The sequence below is a fragment of the Amia ocellicauda genome, chromosome 7 (genome assembly GCF_036373705.1).
Source record: "Amia ocellicauda isolate fAmiCal2 chromosome 7, fAmiCal2.hap1, whole genome shotgun sequence".
Taxonomy (NCBI): domain Eukaryota; kingdom Metazoa; phylum Chordata; class Actinopteri; order Amiiformes; family Amiidae; genus Amia; species Amia ocellicauda.
In genome coordinates this window covers 47893457-47914308 of record NC_089856.1, presented here as the reverse complement: position 1 = coordinate 47914308, position 20852 = coordinate 47893457, and the positions used below count along the sequence as shown (strand labels likewise).

Genomic DNA, 20852 nt, shown 5'->3' with positions numbered 1-20852 from the left:
TTATAGGGCCTGTATTTAACTAGGCAGTATAAATCTGGACAGCACCAACAGCTGTTGAACGGTTGTAGATTCCACATGAACGATGAAATCACAGAAGACACTTGAATCCGCCAACGTTTTGTACATTACGCCGTTCGTAAAAGTGAAAGTAGGCCGATGCTGAGTGCAGTTAAGATGTCAGTTACGCGATCGAGAGCTCGGTTGGGACAGAAAACCGCCAGCGGGACCGAGTGCCCCTCGGCACGTGGGTCGAGAGGCACTGGCGCCGAGGCCTGACCCCCACGCAGAGAGAGCCAGCTTTTCTCCGTTCTCTTTAGTGGGGGCCGTAATTGAGAGTCTGTAAACGAGAGGCCCGAAGGCTGCCAGCAGTTGCAATAATGAGCCTGTTTCCAGATCGCTGCCTCTCTCTCTCTGTCTCTGCCTCTAATGTCCCAGATGTTCCATGTCCCGCACATCTGTATCTCCGACCCAGGGGTGTGGAGCTCTGGGAATTGTCAGGTTGAGCTGGAGTCAGAGGTAAAATTTTGGACTTACTGCCTGGAGGTGCGGCCTTGGAGATTTATCTTCTACAAATTGTCAGTTTTTGTCTTCCTGTTTTCTCTCTCCTCCATGGCTGTAAATCATCTGACTCCGTGGTGATCTGTTTGAGTGCTGCACTACATTACAGCTGAACTGGACTGAGTGCCTCCTACTTTAACCCCTGGCTCCTTGCTGTCAGATCAGCTGGTCAGTATTGGGTTATGCGTGTTCAGACCTCACGCAACGACCCGGCACACAGGTCCTGGAGAGGCAGCTGGGGTGCGTGTCTCCCGCTGTGCCATATCTCTCAGATTGCACTCGGGCTACTGGTCTCGGACTAAGGGCTCACGGAAACCAATTCCCCCCACAAAGGCTGCTGGTCTGGCCTACAAGAGTACCAGCCTGTCCTTAACACCCAGGAGGAAAAAGAAAGAAGTTAAATTTGAAAAATAATGAACCGCAGCACAGTAACCTGCAGGCGTTCAGTGCAGCATCGCTAATGGCCAGAGACACCGGCACAAAGAGGTAATGGAAATCATGGGGAAGGTTCACCACTGAAACCGACAGCAGAAGAAAAGGGCTTCAAAAAGAGAGAAAAGGAGGAAGAAGGAGGAGGATAAAAACAAACATGAAAACTTGAAAAGAGAGGCAGTGTAGTGGAAGCAGAAGCAGCCTGGGGATGGAGACGGGATCTTTCCAAGGCGATCAGCACTCTGGAGCCCCAGTGCATTATATATGAGTAGAGCTGCGCAAGTTCAACCAGAGACCCGTCAGATTCTGCCTCGCAACCCACTGCAGATACACAACACACGCACTGAAGCTCTGACAGTAATGTGCTGAACTCCTCATTCCACTCCAGCTGAGAAACTCGATCCACGTGCCTCTCGAGCCCCATTTCAGTGTCCTCAGATCGCTGCGCAGTGATCTCTCCTCCCTTCACTTCCCATCTTATTAGAGCACGATGTGTGCGTATGTGTGTGTGTATCTATGTATGAATCTGTGCGCTAATAATTGTGCCGACTGAGATGCTGTGCGGCCGCGTCACTCTGGCAAGATTTGAAGAAGTGCTGCGCGCTGTCATCACGTGGTCTGACCAGCGGCAGCAATGGGAACGTCCTGCCGCCTCACCCCGCTGGGTGGGATAATGCACTGGTCTTGAACAAGGACCTGGGCAGCTACTGTGGGCTGCAGGCTGGCACCGTGCTGACACCCCCAAGACCAGAACTAAGAACCTAAACAAAAACACAACAAAAACTAAAAGCACAACCACCACAAGTATGAGATGTGAAATACTTTCTCCCTTGACTAGGTTGTGGACTTCCATGGCTTTTGCCACCACAGAGATGTGGTGTTTCGGGTGTTGATGTTCAGTCTCTGCCGTTCACCACTCCTCTGATTATTTCCGACCCCAAAATTAAAAAAACACAATATAAATGTAAGCACAGGATTACACCGCCTGCCCCGGGCACTGTTGAACCTGCAGAGTCCCGCACAGTGTAGCTTTTGATTATTTAATGCGGCGGCAATGGAGAAGTGGGTAAGCTCTTAATCCAGCAATGAAATTAGGAGTAAACTCAGTCTTAATGGTTTCAGACAAATAAGCTCCTGGCTGCTCACAAAGGGGCCAGTAGGGAGAGCAGTCTTTTACAGGACAGCGAGCAGCACCGAGCCGCGTTTCTTCTAGGTTTCACCTAGAAGGTTGCAACTATTTTTGTTGCCTGGAGGGATCCACAGGGTTTGGGGATCCTGCCCCCTGCGATATAGTTGACCCTGCCTGACTGGGTTTCTTCAAGGAACGTCTGCAAGAACTTCTGTGACCGATCAGTTACAGAAAACCCAAATAAGAAAAGACTGGCAAAACGGCATCTGTTTTGTGTCACATTTTAGATTATAGAACTTGTTTTGATCACCTCACTGTGCACACTTCATCCCGTGTCTGGTTACTCTGCCGCATGTCGTTACGTTTGTGTTAAAGGTGACCAAACTGTAACTTCTAATACTTATTACAATCTTAACCCTGCAAAATAAAAAATAAAATCCCACCCCATGCTCCCTACCCAACCTTCACACACTTAAAACTGGACCTCTACAAGAGAACTCTAGGAGACCTTTGACTCTGCTTGGGTTGGTCTGTATATCTGGGCTGCTACTACTTCTACTGCTGCTGCTGGGCAGTGTTGGGTTGGCTGGCCAAAGGCTCACCATTGAAGTTGACGGAGCGGATGTACTGCAGCAGCATCCTGCCCTCCACCGGGTCCATCTTCTCGCACACGCCGGCTGCGCCGGGGCACAGGTCCAGGTGCATGCTGTGCAGCGCGTGTGCCATGGCGTAGACAGCGTCGATCACGAACTGCACTTTCCCCTCCTGCTCATACGCGGAGTCTCTGCTGATCCTCTCCTCCCCTGCGCAATACATCGCCCAATCAATCGATCATCCAATCAATACATAAATACATAAAATAACCCAGGAAAACAATTGAGAGCCACACGCACACGGTGGGAGAGACATGGGATAACATAATCACAGAGCGTTGTCTTACAAAATAAGACACAGACGCTCGCCTCTCACCTGTGCATTTCTTCCTCCCATCGTCCAGCTTGATGCCCGGCCTGGTCAGCTTGCACTTGAAGTCGTCTTCCCAGAATTCGGCAAACCAGATGTTCCTGCGGTTGTTCTCCAGGGAGCGCGTGGTGAAGTACTGGTCGAACCCTGAGCCGCAGACGAGAAACAAGGCCACCGTCCGTGGGGAAGAGGAATGTAGCGAGGAAGGATGCAAATTCATAACGTTTGTGGGGTTATTTAACGCATTTTGCAATGCCGAACACAAACCTCTCAGGGCCTCATTGTGCCCAGAAGAAAGAAATAGACATTAAAATGACCTTGATCTACAGAAATATAAAGTTATAACTGTCATACAAATCCCCACTTTTAGTGTTGTAGTGCGATATTGTTGTGAATAAGTAAGTGTGTGAGTCTGTAGGTACTGGGGAAAAGAACTACAGAATAATGAGTAACTCAGCAAACTGCACTCAAAGCTGAGGTCACTGCAGACAGAGCTGTAGAGTCTGTAGTGCAGCTGGAGACACTATACCTCCTGGATTTGGGAGACTCCCATGCCTTCTGTGTGGCTCTGAGTGCCCATTAAAACTGCCTTCGCTACAGTGAGAATGGTCCTACCCTCGATGGAGGCTCTTTTGGGTAGTATGGTGACGGCCCCCTCTGCCACGTCCTCCTGGTCCAAGATGGGTGAGCTCTTGGCACCCCAGCTGTCGGAGCCCACGAACAGGAAGTGACCCGTCAGGTTGGCCTTCTTTGCCGCCTCCAGGACACGCCTACACAGCCAGGGGGAGAGAGGTGATTGGCTCACTGACCCAGCCACTGCTTTTCCCAGTCAGTGCCATTCCACCCATCACCTACGACCTGCTGCCTTCCTGTAGCATCACCTGACCTCATGACCCCCCCGCCCCTCTCCCTCCTCCCCCTCTCACTTGATGTCGTCCTCGTTGGCGAAGATGATGATGCCCCGTGCGTTGGATGTCTCCATCAGCCGCTTGATGATCTTGTCGAACTCGCCCGGCTTGGGCTCCCTCGGGATCTTCAGGGACTGGGCGATGCACAGCCCGCCTTCCCCCAGAATCAGATGGACAAGGGAGGTAAAGAAAGAAAGAAAAAGAGGGGAAACAGAAGAAAGAAGGAATAAAACTTCAGGAGGGAGAGGAAAGAGTTGAAGCATGTCAGCACCAGCACTTCTGTGACGGTAATTCATTTCACATTGGATACAGGTCTGTGATGGAGGAGGGGGTGATACCAGTTATGGATTAAGATTAATTTCTATACTGACCGAGGAAAAGAAAAAGACTTGCCAGGTCACATGCTCTGATGGGGTTGCTCTTATTGGGGAGGGCACCGTGACTGCCAGCACTATGAATGATGTCATACGTATATAAATGGACAAAGAATAATTTTCCCTCTTATTGTGCCAAATGAGCCATTTTATAGTCGAGTTGTAACAGATATACTAGTATGTGTGTGTGGGAGGGGCCGGGGGGGGTGACTGTTGAGTATCCATCATTCTTCGTGATCTCCTCATCTCTCCTCTGGTGCTCTAAGTTTTGGATTTCACACACTGCCTTCCTGCGCCGCATCTCCCTGCAGCGACACGTTCAGTCGAGACTATCCTCCGCCTTGTGAGGAGCAGCGCTGCGGGCCCCCCGCATCTATTCTCTGCCACCTTGCTGCTGAGACCGTTTGCTGACGCCGGCAGGGGCTGTGTGGAGGACCAGACTCTGCGCCCTCCAGCCGCGGTGGGCCTGTCAATCAAGGGCAGGCTGTGCGGTCCACGGCGGGGGTCTGCAGTGACGGACAGCTCTGCTCTACTGTAAACCCGGAAAGAACAACCGCAGTCCGGGGTGCTTCTGAAGAGTCTTACGCCAGAGGAAAAGCACCAGACACCATGTCTCTTGCAGCTGCTTCAATCCACGTCGAGTATCACACAGAAATAGCCTGCTCTGTCTGTGTTCCTTGTCTCCGCCTCTTCTTCTTGGGTTATAACGGAAACTGGAAAGTCGAGGATCAGGCTGTTGTGAACTTCCCTGAGCCGCACTGAACCCTGGGAAATTTGCAAAGGCATGTCGGGAGTGTTCTTAAGCAAAATAATTGAACAGTGGTGAGTGGTTAGCTCGGGGAGTATGGGGACGGGTCTGCTGTGCGTGTCTACAACGACTGATTGGAGGTGCTATGAAAGCTGAGCCAGAACCCATCTGAGTACCAGAGTGACTGGACTTTCATTCCTGGGCAAACAAACGAACAAACAAGCAAACAAGGCGAAGAAAAAGGGACTGCAAAAAACAACAACAATTCAAAAGAGAATGAAGAACTGACGGGATGATGGGGCGGGGGGAGCAGTGTGATGAAAGAGAAAAAAGATTAGCTTGTTTCCAGAATAAGACAGGATTTGCAGTGAGGGGCGCAGAGGCTCCAGTCCCTGTCTGCCACGGAGAGGAGCGTTTGAAGTGACACGAGGCTGTGGCACAGAGAATCTGCCCGTGGGGAGAGCGGCACACCAAGCCCCCCATCTCCTCAAGCATTGTTCTCCCCCTGAGCTGATTCCTTTATCTCGCTCGCTCTCATGGAATAGCACAGTCTTCACTTCACTTCACTACTATTGCACTGTGGAGCGGGACCACTCGGGCACGCGCTATACGGTACAAATTGACTACACACACACAGACAGGTGTGGGCAGCCTTTTGTTGGTTCTCAATTCCCCGTTCTCAATTCTCCCCACTCTCCATGTTGTGTGAGTGATATGCAGCCACGTTCATTAGCTGGACACATATCACGAAGGCCAGTCTTTAGTCTTGAGCCGGCTGATACCAGTGTCCTTAATCTCCAATTCTTACTTTACTATGTGGCAAATTACTGGAGGATAGCAAGATAATTAAAGAGTCTCTTCCTATGAGTTAGTGAAATTAGGGACAATCCTGGACTTCCTGGACCACCTGTGTTGTGGGTGGGACTACAACACAGACTGTGCTGCTAGACTGGGGCGATACTGGTCAACTGTAGGGTTGCGTATGGATGGCACCAAGTGGAAGAGGACAGGGGGCAGAGGGGTTGGGTGGGGGTTGGACGGGGGTGGCGGTGTGGGCGTGGCTGTACCGGCCTCGCGGGAGATCTGGACGAAGGCCTCCACACCGCTCTCGCCGTAGTTGCCCTCGGAGGCCAGCGTGGACACGTAGTTCCAGCCCATGGCTTTGACGATGTCCACCATGGCCTGGGCCTGGTAGGAGTCGGGCGGCACCACACGTGAGAAGAAGTCGTAGCGGTTGTTGTCGCTGAGCTCCGGGGCTGTCGAGGCGTAGCTGATCTGAGGGATCTGCCAAGCAAAAGAGTCACGCATGTTAGAGCCAGACCTCCACTGCGTCTCCCTGGCACATGCACACAGACGGACACAAACTCACACACATAGAAGCACACAGACACACACACATGGTTAAACAGCAGCAACATACCACGAGACCTAGGCTGTGTCTCTCTGATACATAACAACATATATCTAGTGTGTGCTCCAGGGTTTTAAAATTCTAGTTACAGATTTATATTGGGGAGAGAGTTGGGCTTTGGTATCTGGGTGGGTGGATGCCAGGGAGGAACAGGGCTCAGGAGGAAGTGAAGGCAAGGAACAACGTCTCCCACAATCGCCTGCTGCCATGAGGCGAGCATCAAGGGGCTAATCCCTTTCACTGCGGCAACCTGATCCAGGCATTAGCCAGGGATTGAGATCTTAACACGGGGAAGTTGCGGCAGAAAAGCCCAGCAAAACCCACACTTGAAAGAGAATCAACAAGACGCAAACATCCGCTTAGTGCCACAGTCAAAGCGTGCAGCTCAGGGAGAGCAGGGACAAAGATGAGCAAGGCTGACAAGTAACAAAACACAAATAAACAATTAAAAGTGTGGTGAGACAGGTTGCCATTGTTCTCGTTCTGCCCAGAAACACTGCACACTGCAAATCTGCAAAAAGGGGCTCTGATGTGCCTGCGCGGCTGAGCTTGTGCCAGCGAACCACAAGAGCCTCCCTCTCCACAAGGAGAGGAGAGGAAAAGGAAGAAAGAAAAAGAAGAGGGAGAGGAAGAAAAGAGAAATAGTAAGAAACTAAGAAAAAGAGGAAATGAGTAAGAAGAGGAAGAAGACATTTGTACCAGAGGAAGTTCTGTTCAAGGCGAAGTGCAGCAGACTCCACTGGCGCCACGTAGAGCAGCCCAGGCTAAAGGAGGGCATGGCCAACAACGCATGACCTGCTCTCAGGAGGGGAGCCGCGCAGTGTTGAGGAGGGAGCACTCAACACCGCTGTGTGCAGGCACTTGAGATTTTCATTCATACATTTTTCAAACATACAATTCCCTAAGCTGAACACAAATAAGGTAGGTTGTCTATCGTTGATTCCTGGGTGGCCGGTGACGATACGACTTTTAAAGAGACCCCAAAAATGAATCCATCTTCAATCAAACTGTACCTAGTCTCTGCTGCTGTTGTCTGCTTGCCTGACATGTTGTGTCCTCAAATATGCATTACACATACAGACAATGCTGTTTATACGATTTCCCTGAAGGGAAGTTTCTTCTTTAAGAAACACAGTATTAATAAAAGGTTCAGAGAAGATATACAGTAAGAACAAACCAAAAAAAGGTGTAGAATTGAAATCAGCATGTAGTTCATGTCGTTGTGCTGTTAGCATTAGATTTCAGTTGTGGCAGTGCCACACCCTGACATCGTCCCGAAACAGCACCCAAACCCCACAGCACAACACTGCAACTGACACTAAATGAATCTGTCTTTAAACAGGATTCATCTGAACACAAGCAATACTGCAGAGCACGCTGTCCGCTTGACCAGCCTGAACACCACTCTGAAACATCCTACGCGTAACTGCAGCACTTCAGCCTGAGCTTTTGTTCACCATCAACCTTCTCACTAACCAGTCTGTAGTTAGATCCAGCCCACACACTGCAGCACACACCGAGTTCAGAGGGTACCTGCCTCCGAGGTGAGGTGAAGGATTATGGGGTGAAAATCTAAACTAGGGGCACCGTGGGGTTTGCACTGGCCCTCATGGTTGTTCGGAGTAAGGGACAAAACTGACATCATCGCATCCCAGTGGGAGCAGCGGGGCACAAGGATGAGAGAGAGAGAGAGAGAGAGAGAGAGAGAGTGAGAAAATAGAGCACATGGCCACAGAGAGGAGAAGGGGGTAATAGAGAGAGAGAGCGATTGAGAGAGAGGGAGGGGAAACACAACTGAAACCGAGAGCTGACCATAAGGGAGCAGGAAAAAGATGTGAAGGGGGAGAGAGAGAGAGAGAGAGAGAGAGAGAGAGAGAGAGAGAGAGAGAGAGAGAGATTGGCAGCTAGTGAGTAGCCCGCAGCTTTGCTCAAGAACTCGACTGCGACTGCGACTGCATTGACCACTTGAACCCCCTGCCCCGCCAGTCAGGGCTCCAGGGCCTTCAAGCCACAGTTCTCCTAGTGTCTCCAGTAAAAGTATCATGGTTGAAAAACTGAACTGCAGGGAAATGAAATAATCAGAAACTAAATAAAACCACAAGGTGCAGCCGGGGGATTGTCTTGACTGAGAGGCAATGGAGTGACTCCAGCACTGTCTGACTGAGCTCTGAGTGAAAAGGCGCTATAGAGGAAACCTTTGGGCAGGAGGGTCGGGGGAGTGACATTTGTGTGTGTGGGGGGGAGGACGATGACACAGACAGAGGAATTTGGAGAGAGTAAAAGAGGGGAGAGAAGGAGAGACGGAGAGAAGCATTTGACAGATTATGTTTGAGGATTAGAGGGGGTTTTAGTCAAATTAAGTTAAGCATAGAGAGAGAGAACGAGTGAGAGAGAGAGTTTGCTCGTTCTCAGCTGTAAGCCATACAATATATTTAATGCTGCCAGCCATGTGGGGCTTACATACACACAGACACTGCGGGCTTAACGCTTTCCGCTCCGGCAGCAGACAGGAGAAACCGAAACGTCATAAAACTCCACAGCCCTGTCTCGAGCACAGAGCCTTATGTGTAGCATAGAGGTGTGCTGCGTAAAGACAACACCCTACCATCTCAAATGGTTCCAGCTGAACAAGACCTACTGCTGTCCAGGCCAAGTGAAGTCCATTTCCCAAAGCAGGAAGCAATCTGACTAACCCCCCTGACAACCTTCAGTTCAGAAGTGTTCAGTTCAATTAAGGGTTTGGGGCTGACTCCCTATTGGCTTGGGTGCAACCACAACAGAGGTCGCCGCGAAAACCACTGCAAGGCTTCTGTCACAAATATTAACAGAAGGTGAATCCCAAGCACATGTGCTTCGATTTCATGGACACAGAACCCCAAACAGAATGAGTCCGTCTTCATTCTTCCCCGGAGCGGAATTAGAATCGTGGACTGCACGACCTCCAACCTGCCCGTGTGTCCCGACGAGATATCTGCACCGTGTGTTCCCTCCTTTTAATAACTGTGACTATGTTTATTTTGTTATTGTGGCTTAATGATGCTTAATAAATGAAAACACATAGACGCCTCTCCATGAGACAGATTCACGCCAGGAGAGATCGCTTGCGCTCAGCCGGGGAAGTTCAAATCCCACTCGTTTTAATCAGTATAATGACTGTGCCGTGTCTCTCTGCCCCCACCCATCGACCATGCAAAACCCCCCTGCCCCTCCCTGCCCTACTGCCCTTGTTAACTGTGCTAGCCCCTCTGCAGGAAACAGGGTCAGGCCTGCATGCAGAAGGTATTGTGTAGAGAGAGCGAGAGAGAGAAAAATGTGTTAAAAATAAAGAGCGCAGTGCTTTTCCTCAGCCAGATGTTTCAAGAATGGCTGGGATGGAGACAAGCTCGTTCTAACATGACAGCAAAGTCACATGTCCTGATTTAGCTCTTAATAGATTATGGGTACACTTGAGATTAGGTTTTGCATTTTTATATATATATATATATATATATATATATATATATATATATTTAGAACCTGGAGTCTATAGTATATAGTGTCTATACATTTATACATTCTTCCCATGTATAAATGTTGTGTAGATGCAGTGTTAATAAGGTGGCTGTTATGCATTGATTTCTCAGCTCCCGGTAGACTGCTGAGCAGACAGTAATACTCATTAATACACCCCCCTGACAGCGGCGTGGATCATATCTCACACTCGAGGTATCTGAGAAGCGTTTCCTGCGAGAACTGTCAGTCAGTGTCAGGGGCATCTAAGATAAATATACAAACAAACAAATACATCGATAATGAAATCCGCAGTTCACTCTCCCTCACCCACTTCCACAACCGACACGTGTGCGCCACCTCCCGATGGCTGGGCCCGCCTTGAGCGCTCTGGTTGCAACGGATCTTCCTGCAGTTCTGTTCAGTTACAGAGGCCCGTAATCCAGACAGGCAGCCAGTCTTACATGTCAGATGGTAAACTATTAATCTATTAACTACGGTTATCTTGTACGTGCTTATTAAACATGATATCCCCCCTCCACCCCACCGCACCGCCCTGTCCTCTCGCTCACTGTGTCTATATTTAGCCCGCTTCTCTCCAGCCCCCTGCCAGCGGCTCATTCTGCACAGAAAAGTCTCCCCTCGCTCTGCGGCTAACAGCTATCGCTCTCTTCGGTTCTGCCTAAATGGCTTATTGTGCCGAGCGTGTCACTAAGCCCCTCTGTCTGACCAGCGCCTCCACACAAGGAGAACAATCCCTTCCCTGCAGCCCCAGCGTGATGCCCCAAAACAGCCGCAATAACATAACATGGAAAAAGCACAGGGCATGAAAGGGAGCACACGCACCAACACACCAGTATCCAGGCTCCCCACTCACGTGCGGCTGTCTAAAATACAAGGAGCTAATTTAGGAGCAGAACAAAGGAGATATATCTGGTGTCCTTGTGGTCGTTGTGGTGTCAGTTATGAGAACTCCCATACACACAAGATATATGATATGTTTCCATATATTTAAACTATGATATAAATAATGAAACACATCTTATAAACCTGTCAGTTTTCCATATGCATGGAGGTGTAAAAATAAACCAAAACTGCCTTACAAATGCGATTGTTTCTTGCAAGGCTGCTGAACTGGGAAGCATTTTAATCCAATTAGTCTGGGTTGCTGCCTCTGTGACTCAGTTTTTCACCCCCCCCCAATCATTGAGAAACGCTGCCAACCACTCTGTCATCCTGTCTGTGTTGAGGAGGGACCCGGTTCACAAAGGGTCACACACAGCTCTACGAGAAAACTGAGATCAGACAGACGCAAATCCCTCACAGCGGAGACCCTTTTCAAGGGGTTTTCAGCGGATTGTGGACCAGTCGCTGTGGGCCTGTCTGCGGTCAAGTCAAAAGAGGCTAATTGGCACATGATAAAGATAAGGATCACACATGTCTACCATATATTAAAAGCATGTTTCGGTTCCGTGTGATTGAGGAGATGGTTTTAAAATGAGAGTTGTGGTAACACGAGGTTACTGAGTTGAAGACAGCAGCGACTGGGTAGTAAATGTTGTGATTAAACACTGCTTTCCAGTACAAAAAACAAACAAACCAGGAACTTCATAAATATACATCAATAAAATTATACCTAAAGCAAAAATAAGACGATACAAAATAGCTGGGACACAGCTGCCTGCGCCGGGGCTAATCTCCCCACCCGCGCTTGTGTTTCTGTGGCAGGACATGACGATCTGAACGTGTCTTTTATGGCGCCTAAGTCTGCCTGCTGTGGGTCAGGGAGTGTGACGTCACTCCAGTGGGATCAGAGCCGGCGCTGGGAGCCGGCGAGAGGCCTGCATGTTCAGGGCCAGCACACTGACTGAGGGAGTGGGGGGGTGCTTTAATTTATTTTTCTTTCATTTATTTTCGTTCTTTGTTTGTCTGGTTGGTTATTTGTTTGTTTGTTTATTCTCCTGACAAACAGATACCAGTTCACTGCTTTTGCCCAGGTTATGGCCAAGCTGAAAAAAGTAACACGCAAAGGAAAAGTCTGGATGGGGGTCTGGGGCCCCTGAGCATTCATGTGTTTTAAAGTCTGGTAACAAAAAGTGCACAAGCTCTCCCCAGCACATGTTCTGGGCTATTGATATTGATGTGAGTTCAAATCCAAAATGACTCAAACTTGTAATAAATAAAAATGATAATAATAACACAATTACACAAGAATAACGTGAAGCTGCTGGGCTGACTCAGTCAAACTTTGCATGTTTACGACTCCGCTCTCCCTCCTGTGTGCTAATGCCAAATTGTCCTGCTTGGGGTACAATGCACAAGCGGCTAATGCGACAAAATAAATCTCTTGTCCTGCTACAGCAAGTGTGAGAAACCAAACGGCTAAGTGCTGGCGGGGATGCACACAGCCGCTCTCCCCAGGCAGCAGCGACTCAGACGGCGCCTCCTGCACCTGAGAGCAACCCACAAAGTGGCTTCAAAGTCCCAGGGCTTCACAGATGTAAATGTAAAGGCAAAAAGTTAAATGCAAGGGTAATAAAATATGAATGACCGCCCGGGGAAAGTGGGGAGGCGACACACTTCTACTACGTGTGCGCAGAGAGGTGAATGGTGCACTAGCGTCCTTGGAAAAACACAAAAAGTCGCAAAAGCCTGGCACTCATATTTGTGTTTGGTTTACCCCCCCATCACCTGAATTTACACATACAATACAGAATTGCTTTGTTCATTTGTGTTTCCTTAACCCGCAAACAGACGTCCCCCCACCTTGGATACAAACCGCAAACCCTCTTCTCTGTGGGCTTTATATGATTCTCCAGGTCAGTTTGGTTTTGCTTAATAAAATTTCGCAGGGCAGCTTGCAGAACATTCCTGCGGTGACCGTATACACCTCTTGTTGAGTGTATACTCGGACACCATAGGCCACAAGACGAGCGATACAGCTGTTCAGCAACAGAATCGGGGTACACTTCAGTAGTTACCGCTGTCTCCGATAAACACTGGCCAAAATGTGCCAGCGCTGCACAGCGCCGTGTCACACCGACACCCGTGGAGGATGGCACATAAATAACGGCACGAGTGCGGATTGTTGTCAAGCCCGGCAGCAAGCATGATCGGTCACCTGACTATCTGATACCAACGAACGAACATGTGCCCCATTTTTGGTTCTGAGACGGCAACCTGTGGGTTAGAAGAACAGGAGCAACAAGAGTATAAACACCAATGCAAGCCTTTACATGTGATTTAGCAGCACGTTGAAGCAGCTGGCAGAAGCTGGCCATCCCCACCGAGCTGCGTCTGATCTCTGCATTCCCTCAGGCGGTGGAGTTCCCAAAGGCCCAGCAGCCACCGCAGAAGCACAAGGGCTGCGCCTCCCTCACAGCGCCGGACAGCCTCCTCCTCCTCAGCGCTCGGCTGCTGGAACTTAAAGGCACTGGCGGCCACTGGCACTCCTGCACCAGCCGGGCAGGCACACACAGAGCGCAGAGGGGTCAGGCTGGGGTCAGGGTTTCGATAGCTTCCGGCTGAAACATCTCAGCAGCACTGCTGTCAGTTATTTATTTTATGGACAGAATTCTTCTTCTTCTTCTTCTTCTTCTTCTTCTTCTTCTTCTTCTGTGACAACCAGTGAGCATGCCGAGTGGCTGCCAGCAGGGCGGTGGTCTTCAAGCTGTCTCGGGGAGACGGGCGTGGTGGCGAGGGAGGGAGGTGCGTAGCTGTCAGCGCGAGGCCTAGTCAGAGGGACGGTAATGTGCAGTGGCGGGAGTCAGCGTGGTGTGTAATGGCTGAGCTCCCTGACAGCCTGCGATCCCCTGGCCGTGGTCCCTTCCCCTGTCACCACGTGGCACGGCACGGCACATCGCCTCTGTCACACTTACGTCACCGCTGTCACTGCAACGGAAAAGTCAAAGTCAATCACTCAAGAGACCTGCGCTGCTCTGTGTGTGCAGAGCGGGCATGCGAGGCTGCGAGGGGTTACGGGCAGAAATGTCATTTTCTATGAAGATGGAAAGACAGAGAAAGAAAGAGATCGGTCTGTATTTCTTACAAAAGAGAAGGTTTTTGAATGATGTTCTTAAAGTCAAAACTGGCCTCCTTACAAACTGGAAACAAGAGATGAGCTTAGCTGTGTATTATTGTTATTATTTGTTGAAGGGGACAGATTTTTAAGAAGAGAGCTGTAATCGTTAGGCTGCGGTAAGCTTACCACTGTAGGAGAAGTCAGTTAGTATTAGCTTTATTTACAGAAGGTTATTGTATCAAGTATTGAAAAGAAGGAATAAAGTATATATAGCTGAACAGAAAGACAAGATTGGTTGGTGGATACAGAGATAGTTTGCATTAAGTTGCTAACAACTCACAGGACTTAGGTTAGCAGTCACATTTATTTACCTGCTCTACAAAGGCTGTGACTTTCTCAGCACAGGTTTCACTGCGCTTGTGAAGACGTGTCTTCTCACTGACCGGGGGACTTGTCAGTCATGACATGCAAAGAAGAATGCGGGCCAGAGAGAGAGAGAGTTTTTATTCTTCCTCTTCTTGTCCTTCTTTAGTGAGGTGCGTGGGATGGATTTCATTTAACAATTTTTCCCCCTATCTTCTGAAGGATAGAGTAGAACAGAAAGACTAATAGGTTTACAGTGGGGTGTAAATCTCAAAATTCGTTCTGGGGATTCGTTCAATACTCGGCTCTGTGTCGCCCGGGAGGAAGAAGAATAAAAACAAGGCAGCAGAAAATGCAGCAGCCCAGGGAGGGAAGGACCTCGGAGAAGAGGCGCTCTGATCCCTGCGGCGAACACGTCTCCATGTGAGACCGAGAATGAGGCCCGTCAGGCTAGGCTCGGGTTCGTGAAAATGGGGGGCAGAAAGAATATTACTTTTGGGTGTTTTTTATTGTTTGTTTGTTGTGCTTTCAACCTGACCTTAAAACATGCTTGTCAAAGGAGGCTTTTGTATATTCTTCTCAGGAGTACAAAGCAAAATATATGATCTGGCTTGAAGGGGTTGTTGGCTTTGGGATCTCGGTCAAAGTTATAATAGGGACTGGCGTTACTGCACCTCAAGGAACACCTGGGTTTGTTCAGTTAATTCACATTGTTCAGTTACTTTATTTATGTATTTATTTTCATTGGATCAGATCCCCAAACCACAGAACATGTTCAAACTGGAATCCTCAATTTGCGATGCCTCCCTTTTCTTCGGGATGAAATACCTGGAACCAAACTCTCGTTCCCAGAAGTCATAAGCCCTCCCCTGGCTGACTTTTTTTTTTTAAAGACTTCTTCTGGGCAACACCGCGCCACTTCCCCTAGCATCACTTCATCCACGATAACACTCAGGAGAGATCTGAGCCGTGGTAAAGGTCACGTTTTAAAATAGCAGCCATGCCTCCACAGAAGGAAGTCACACTGAACACACGGCACGGCGGAGCTGCGACTGAACACGCTAGGGCTGGGGCTGCAGTCAGAGCTGGGGACGGAGGTTTGAGACGCCTGGCCCTGGGGAGGGCCACAGTCCTGGGGGATTCATAGGGCAGAGACAGGATTGGACTGAAAATTGTGAAAAGGAGTTTAACTAAACCCTCAACTACATGCCCCTCTACCCTCAATTCTATGCCAGCTGTACCAGGCAGTGAAGAATGACAGTCACAGCGGACAAGTCTGTCAACACCCTGGGCACTGTGGTACCACATGCTTTTTCCTCAGTCAGTCTTTTGAGCCTCGTGTATCTCTCTTATTTGTTGAGATCCTTTATGCGGTGACTGTACCGGCTCATAGCGCTTCACAGAGAGACGCCCGCTGTGGTGGGGACAATTGCAAACATGGAGTCATAGAGAAAGGGCAGTAGAGGAAGTTCCAGAAGGGACATGGAAGAGAACAGAGGGTGGCTACAGAGGGCAGGGCCACTGCTCCTGCTGCTTCAACACCTTGACTTTGACAGTGAGATGAGCCCTGTGACACAGAACAGAACATGCCTGACCACAACTCACTGGGCTGGACAGGCCTGAACCAACCAGGGGGGAGGAGCAATTCACTCTCAGGAACATCAAACGATTAATCAGTCAATCAATGCATGCATCAATAAACCCATCCGTTATTATTCAGTAGAGCGCCCTTCGCAATGCATTGTCACAGAATGCTTTTCCCACGAGTGTGTGTGTGAGTGTGTGGCTGGTGTGATCACCCCCCCACCGCACGCTACCTCGAAGAGCCGCAGCACGTTGGCCACCATGATGGACACGGAGCTGGCCGACGCCCCGATGACACCCACCACCCTCTCTGGCTTGCGGATGAGCGGTGGCTCGCCGTTGGAGCAGCGCACGTCCGAGATGTCCTTCTGGATGAGCGCCTGCACAAAGGTGAGCGACTGCTCCAGCGCATAGGTGTCCCGGGAGCAGGTGTCCAGGATGCGTGCGCCCAGCGTGATGTTGGGCAGCAGCTCGGGGTCGCTGTTGATCTGGTCCAGGGCGTACAGCATGGCCTCCATGCGGTGGATGCCCTTCTCCTTCTTGATCTCGCCGCAGGGAAGCCCCGCCGGGCCCCGGGAGTGCACCGGGAACAGCCCGCCCAGCGTGATGTCGCCCTCGATCTTGATGGAGTGGGGCTGGGTGCCGTGGTGACCGCACGCCCCCTGTCCCAACCACGCCCACAGCACCCACAGCAGCACCCACCAGCGGGCCGAGTGACAGCTGCTCCCCCACGCCAACGGGAGGCATGGTGACATCATCGCAGCGGCGGCGGTGCTGGCGCTGGCGCTGGGGTCAGTGGGCCGGGAGGGGCTTAGCAGGTGATGTGAGTGGAGCGGCCCAAGACCTCACCTTCTGCATGAGGAGGCTGCGGAGAGAAGACAGACTGATCACTGCTCTTAATTGGCAGGGTTTCTGGAGCTGTCCACCAGGAATAGGTGCTGAAATCTCCCTGGGCTGCTGGATCGCGATGCAACTGCACTACTTTGAACAGAGCCAAGTGAATCTGCACGGTGTTGTGATGAATTGGGATTGTTTATTTTTTTATTTCATAAACTTGGAAAGCATAGGGCTATAAAAACAATAATAGATAAATGAATAAATGAGTAAGACTGCATACATTTTAAGAGTTTAATAGAATACATTATAAAGTGGCATAATTCAGTTCTTTGCTGTTTCCTGCTCTGTTAAATAATGAACATGCCATTTCATGTGTGTGTGTGTGTGTGTGTGTGTGTGTGTGTGTGTGTGTATATGTGAGAGTGTGTGAGTGTGTGAGTGTGAGTGTGCTGGGGGGCTATGCCTGGGGTGGGTTGTGGATAAAATTATTCGGATTCTATGCTCAGATATTAATTGTATTATTATTTATATATTGATTGATTTATTCATTAGCAGATGGTAATATTACTATTAATTAAAAAAATTATAAAAGCCTGCCCCATGTAGCAGGAGACAGCCAACCCTGCATTATTAATATCACAGATTATGTAACTAATTTGTTTTCAGTCAAATATAATCTTCGGCAGTATTGGCTATTTTTATGCGGGGGAAGTTGCTTCTGTAGAAAAGATTCTTGGAATCGGGCTGAGCGCCGCGCACACTGACTGCTACAGGCTCTCACTGTTGCGCTGCACGAGGTCTGTGCAGTAACGGCCCCTGTGCTTCGTTACCCAGACAGCATTTAGGAGAGCATTGACGTCTGGAGAAATATCTGGCCCCTCGCACCCCCCCTACAAACAGAGGCGGACGGGTTTGAATCCGTACCCCTGTGCCACCCCTCGAAATCAAATGAAATACCTAAATAAATACATTTCTCAATTACACCAATGATCCCAAGGTGTGTGAGTCACGAGCGACTCGATCAGCTGAGAAAAATCGTAAGGGAAAAAGGAGGAGAAAATGCTTTTAGTGAAAAATAGGTCAACAGTGAATACCGTGAAGTCGCAGTGTTGGGATGAGAGAATATGAGCGGAGCCAATTATAATGGTCATTACTCAGCCTTCTCCACACAATCAGAGTCTTGACATGAAATCAGGGAGCGCTATATTTGGAGAGGGGTCGCTCCTGCTCATCTGTTTATTTATTTGCCCTTTTTGTCCTGTGTAAAGACATCGGTCTTTTTCCCCATCAGTCACAACGCATTTGTTCAGTGCAGTAGTGGGACGCTCTCTCGGCGGAATCGTGGGAAGCACACAGCACTGGCACAGTCCAGCCCAGTGTGGCCCTCATGCCAGGGCACTCTGGTATATTACCTGTGGGACGTCTTGCACTATGAACGTTGTTTTGCTGTGGGTTTACTTTATGTCACAGTGTCCTATGGGTTCCTGTTTTTATTTGTTTAGTTAGTTAGTTCTCTTTTCAACTAAAATAATTAGAACCCACCCCTCCAGTGTAGTTGTGTGTTGTTCGGCACAGAGTAATTGAGGACATCTGCTCAATTATAGGGGAAGGGGAGCATTTCAGTAGTACAAGTAGGGAGCACATGGCTTCACCCCCCCAGGACCCGAGAGCAAAGAGCACAACCCAGTGTGAACTGCATCATTAGGGGGCTTTCATTATTCCATACACATATTTATAGTCTCAAAAAATATTATAAAATGTATGAATGTATATATATGCAAATCGTCTCATGTGCAGAAATTTAAAAAAACTAAAATCGACAGTGTCCTGTTTACAAAATCCACTAAGAGATCCTGCTGCAATAAATATATAACAAATCATAAATAAATCCTCCTCCTCCTCCTCTGATAATAATATCAATATAAATATAATGAGTTAACTTGGATTTGCTTTCATTCCAGTTTTGAAGCCGAGGAAATCGAGTCTGTCTCTCAGATCTCCCTGTCTGACCGGCGCGGCTGTGCTGAGGATCTGGTGTGCATATGTGTGTGTTTGGGGCCACGACACAGGGCCACACTTCCTCCCACGTGTTGCCTGCCTGGCCTGGGTTCACCCTTGAGCTCAGCCCTCACCTCCTTCGTGTCAGATCTTCACGATTATAATGACTCTTTTACTGTCCTTCCTGCCAGTCTTTAGTGGCAGTGCCTCGTAAGCTTTGTGCCAATTAATTAATCAATCCGCCATTAGGTTCATACATTATTCACAGCCTACAATTGGCAAGACACCCGAGCTGCGGTCACCGAAACAGGCTGCCTTTCCTCTCTACCCCCTTAAAACATGTGGAGCTCACCATCTGACAAGTGCCATTATGAGTGCAACCCTTTTCTGTCTCTGTTTCCTTGCTATGATATCACCCGGCCGTCACGGGGCAGCCTGGCACTGTGTTACCCCCCACGCTTCGCCAACCAGCCAGCCTGTTACACCTTCAAGGAAATGTCCAAAAATCAGAAAAAGGAAATAGTTAAATTTTGTACTTATTTTTCTTCATTTCTCCCCCTTGTTCTCGGCTGCAGCTCCCCAGTCCCCCAGCATATCTCTGAGCATCGCCTCCCTCCCTGCCAGCGCTGAACTCCCAATCCGCCCCCCACCCTTTGCCACAGACACCCCGGCGACTCCAAATCTGCTTCCTTGCAAGACCAGGCCTTCAAATGGGATATTCTTTTGATTCATGCCTTTTTTATTCCTGTCTTTTTCTTATTAACGCAGCCTCGTTTCCTCAGAGTGACATCCTCTTTAAACCCCAGCGCGTTCCCAGCATGAGGCGTTATTAACCGCGTCAAGCTCCCGCTGTGATTCCTGACTTTCTGTCCTCGTTTGCTCCTTTACGCTGAGTTTGGGCTCCCGGGGATGTCAGCACCTGACTAAACATGATCGTATTGTTTTTTCTGTTGTTGTTATTCCTTAACATTGTTGCTCTTGTTCACTTGTGCGTAGGCTTCGCGGCAGCACACTGTGAGAGTCCGGCACTGCGAGGCCGGCGCTCAGACGTCTGTTTGGCTGTTTTATTTCTGATGAACCGGCACACACACATGCTTGGTTTTAAGTGCTGAGGATCGGGGCGGACGGTGGCGGAGTGGGGCTCGGACACACCAGCGGGAAGCGGTGAACACTCTGACCGTGTGTGTGTGTGAGTGTGAGTGTGTGTGTGTGTTTTTTAGTGTTTTGCAGGATAAGGATCGGGGGGCAGGGTGGAGGAGGTCCTGTGGTGATCCCTTGCAGTCTCTCACACATAAAGCTCCCAGCGTGGGGCTTAGCGTCAGCACATGTCGAGGACCGACTGAGAGTATAAAGTGTACATTAAGCTGATGGAGGCATATGGTGATAGCAGAGAGCCAGGGTGAGCGTTGGGAACCTTCACAGCATGTCGGCCGGGCAGCGCTTCCCACGGGCACCAGGTCACACCTGCCCGGCCACGGCCACTGGGTCACTCTCCTGTCTCTCCGCCCTGCAGTTGGACTTCTCTCGCTCTACCTGCACTGCTGGCCGGTGTGTTTTTATTTGTTTTGCAGCCGGATCGCTGTGTGTCAGTGTCTCTGTCAGTATTTACTCTCTGGACATGAAGGGATATAAGTGCAATCTTAGCCGGGTTTTGATTACAAAAAGATTACATTTTTTACCAGCTTTTGACCACATTCGTCTGGAGTCTGCACGGCTGCCACGTGGTTATGTGTCTCTGTGTTCGCTTTATCACAATGTTGACTCAGCGTGTTCTGGCTTGGGGGGGTCCCTGAGGTGAGTGGCCCGTGTTGCTGTGGCCACACTGCCCTGGGGCCCTGTGGCCCACACCCTGCAGAACCAAAACCGTACTCCCAAGACGCGTAATGTTCTCGCCTACGTCATGTTTCCCCTATAGGGACCCAACGACCCCCAGTGAATAAAGGGAATAAGGTCTGGGGGCCAGCATCTGGGTCAGGGGAGACGGGCCGGTGGGCACTGCTCTCGCTCCGCACGCTGTGCGGTAATGACTCATTGTCC

General features: G+C 49.6%; 1 protein-coding gene across 1 annotated transcript in view; it reads right to left on the bottom strand.

Annotated features, from left to right (window-relative positions):
• Positions 1 to 16839, bottom strand: part of grm6a (glutamate receptor, metabotropic 6a) — a 33238-nt gene extending 16399 nt beyond the window's left edge. Inside the window, exons 1-6 of the mRNA XM_066710064.1 lie at positions 16214 to 16839; positions 6180 to 6396; positions 4009 to 4144; positions 3698 to 3852; positions 3089 to 3229; positions 2722 to 2922 (exon numbers count right to left, since the gene is read on the bottom strand). Coding sequence (XP_066566161.1) covers positions 2722 to 2922; positions 3089 to 3229; positions 3698 to 3852; positions 4009 to 4144; positions 6180 to 6396; positions 16214 to 16738 — 1375 coding nt within the window. The 5' untranslated portion in view covers positions 16739 to 16839. The remainder of the gene's footprint in view (positions 1 to 2721; positions 2923 to 3088; positions 3230 to 3697; positions 3853 to 4008; positions 4145 to 6179; positions 6397 to 16213) is intronic.
• Between the last annotated feature and the right edge of the window lie 4013 nt (positions 16840 to 20852).